The following is a 1,734-nucleotide window of genomic DNA, read 5'->3' as shown; positions in this document are numbered from 1 at the left end:
ATAAAGTTCAGTTCGCTAAGTTGATGATATTAACAGAATAAGCCTGAGTTAGAGCCTGAATTGATAAAAGTCACCCACCTGCGCCCCCTTCATGACCTTCTTGGCTTTGGCGTTGAGGTAGAAATCCCCCCACAGAGTTTTCTGCAGAAGCTCAGAGCGGATGCCCATCTTCTGGTAGTAGATCTGCGCAAACTGACGGACGCTGGAAGAACAGAGAGAATGAAGCACATCAATAAACTCACGCTGGTTTGTTTCCGCTGGAAATTCACAATAAAACAACAGCAAAATTAAGTTTAAAACAGGAACGAGGTGTGATTCCAGATCATCGAATGATTTGATATTAATATTATATTTATATACAGCGATGATTACAGCAGCCTCACGTACAGCATCCGTTCGTTCCGAGAAAACAGGGCACGTAAGATGCATTAGGGCTGCTCTGCTTACACAACACCGGCAGACGGCCTTAAAAACACAGCCTCGTCATCACTTCCCTGGCTTCTTTAGAGTCTGAGAAACATCGAAGCTTCACTGAAAACAGGTTCCTCCTGGGGGTGTCCATGTTTAACACGGGTCCAGTTCTGTGCCTCTCTACACCTCCCCCCACATACATCTGAAGCTATTAATCAATAAAGTTGATTAGGTGTTTAATAATACGCTGTAATGCTCATACGATCCCCTCAGTGATTCTGTAGAGAGTGTAATGCACTGCCGCAAAGCCAGGGGGCGATACAGCTTTTGCAGAATAATTTAGAAAGTGTTCAGTGCATGTTCACATTAACGTGTATCTATAGCCCACCAACCCACTGCAAGGTTTTCTTGTTTCACAGTGTGTTTCACGTCCTGCTCCGCTTCTGACGTCAAGGGCAGAGACTTTAGAATGGCCCCACCCCCTCGTCTGAGTCTGTCCAATCACAGACGAGGTTAAACACAGCTAAAGAAACACAACGAGCGCGGAGAAATAAGAGCACTGAGTCAAAACGGAGAAGAAAGAGAACAGAGTGAAAACGGCTAAAAACCAGAGCTTCTGCTCCTCGCTCCTCACTGCTGTGCGCTCGGGGTCGGGGTGAACAGCGAGCGGCTCATTATCATTTAAAGGAACAGGTGCTGAAAGCGGGCGTTCTGAACAGGGGCTGTTTACACAGAAACGGGTCTAAACGGGTCCACAGCAGGTCCCAGATGTTTTATTAAGAACCTGCACTGTGTTCCACTGTGATCCACAGTCGTTCATCAGTTCACAAACGTAAGGTCAGTGTTGGGACGCCATCGCTTTGCTGCACTGGACTCTCATTAAACACCTTCACGTTTGCGTTTTTATTAAACTGAGGCACTTCACTCCTGAGTGCTTTCACAGCGCCCGACTAAAAGCTTCAAACCCGAGTCTGAAAAAGCCAAAAGTGTCCAGCTCCAACGGAGCGAGGGAGAGACGTCCACTTCTGCCCACGGCCCCGCAATCCGAAATATTATTATTATTCCTTTTATTATTAAGCTTTCAGTGCTGGTCTCCTGCTCCTGGAGCATCAGGGCATCGGTGCTTACACACTTCCCACGGGGGAACCGAGTGATGACAATGTTAATAACGTTTCCTGTAAAAAAGGAGGGGGCAGTAAAAGACCAAACCTTTGATGACAGCGCCATCTAGTGGTCACTTGAATAATTGTGACAAAGACACAATGCTGTGTGGCCAAATGTAGGCACACGCTCATTAATATCATTGGCCCGTGTGTGTGTGTG

At 46.8% G+C, this 1,734-nt stretch overlaps 1 protein-coding gene across 1 annotated transcript in view; it reads right to left on the bottom strand.

Annotated features, from left to right (window-relative positions):
• Positions 1-78: 78 nt before the first annotated feature.
• Positions 79-1,734, bottom strand: part of LOC136680175 (elongation factor-like GTPase 1) — a gene marked incomplete at its 3' end in the record, with an annotated part of 6,828 nt that continues 5,172 nt past the window's right edge. The window contains exon 8 of the mRNA XM_066658543.1: positions 79-202. Coding sequence (XP_066514640.1) covers positions 79-202 — 124 coding nt within the window. The remainder of the gene's footprint in view (positions 203-1,734) is intronic.

This window comes from Hoplias malabaricus, unplaced genomic scaffold (genome assembly GCF_029633855.1).
Source record: "Hoplias malabaricus isolate fHopMal1 unplaced genomic scaffold, fHopMal1.hap1 scaffold_374, whole genome shotgun sequence".
NCBI lineage: Eukaryota > Metazoa > Chordata > Actinopteri > Characiformes > Erythrinidae > Hoplias > Hoplias malabaricus.
The sequence above is the reverse complement of the archived record's forward strand: the minus strand, read 5'-3'. Positions and strand labels throughout refer to the sequence as shown.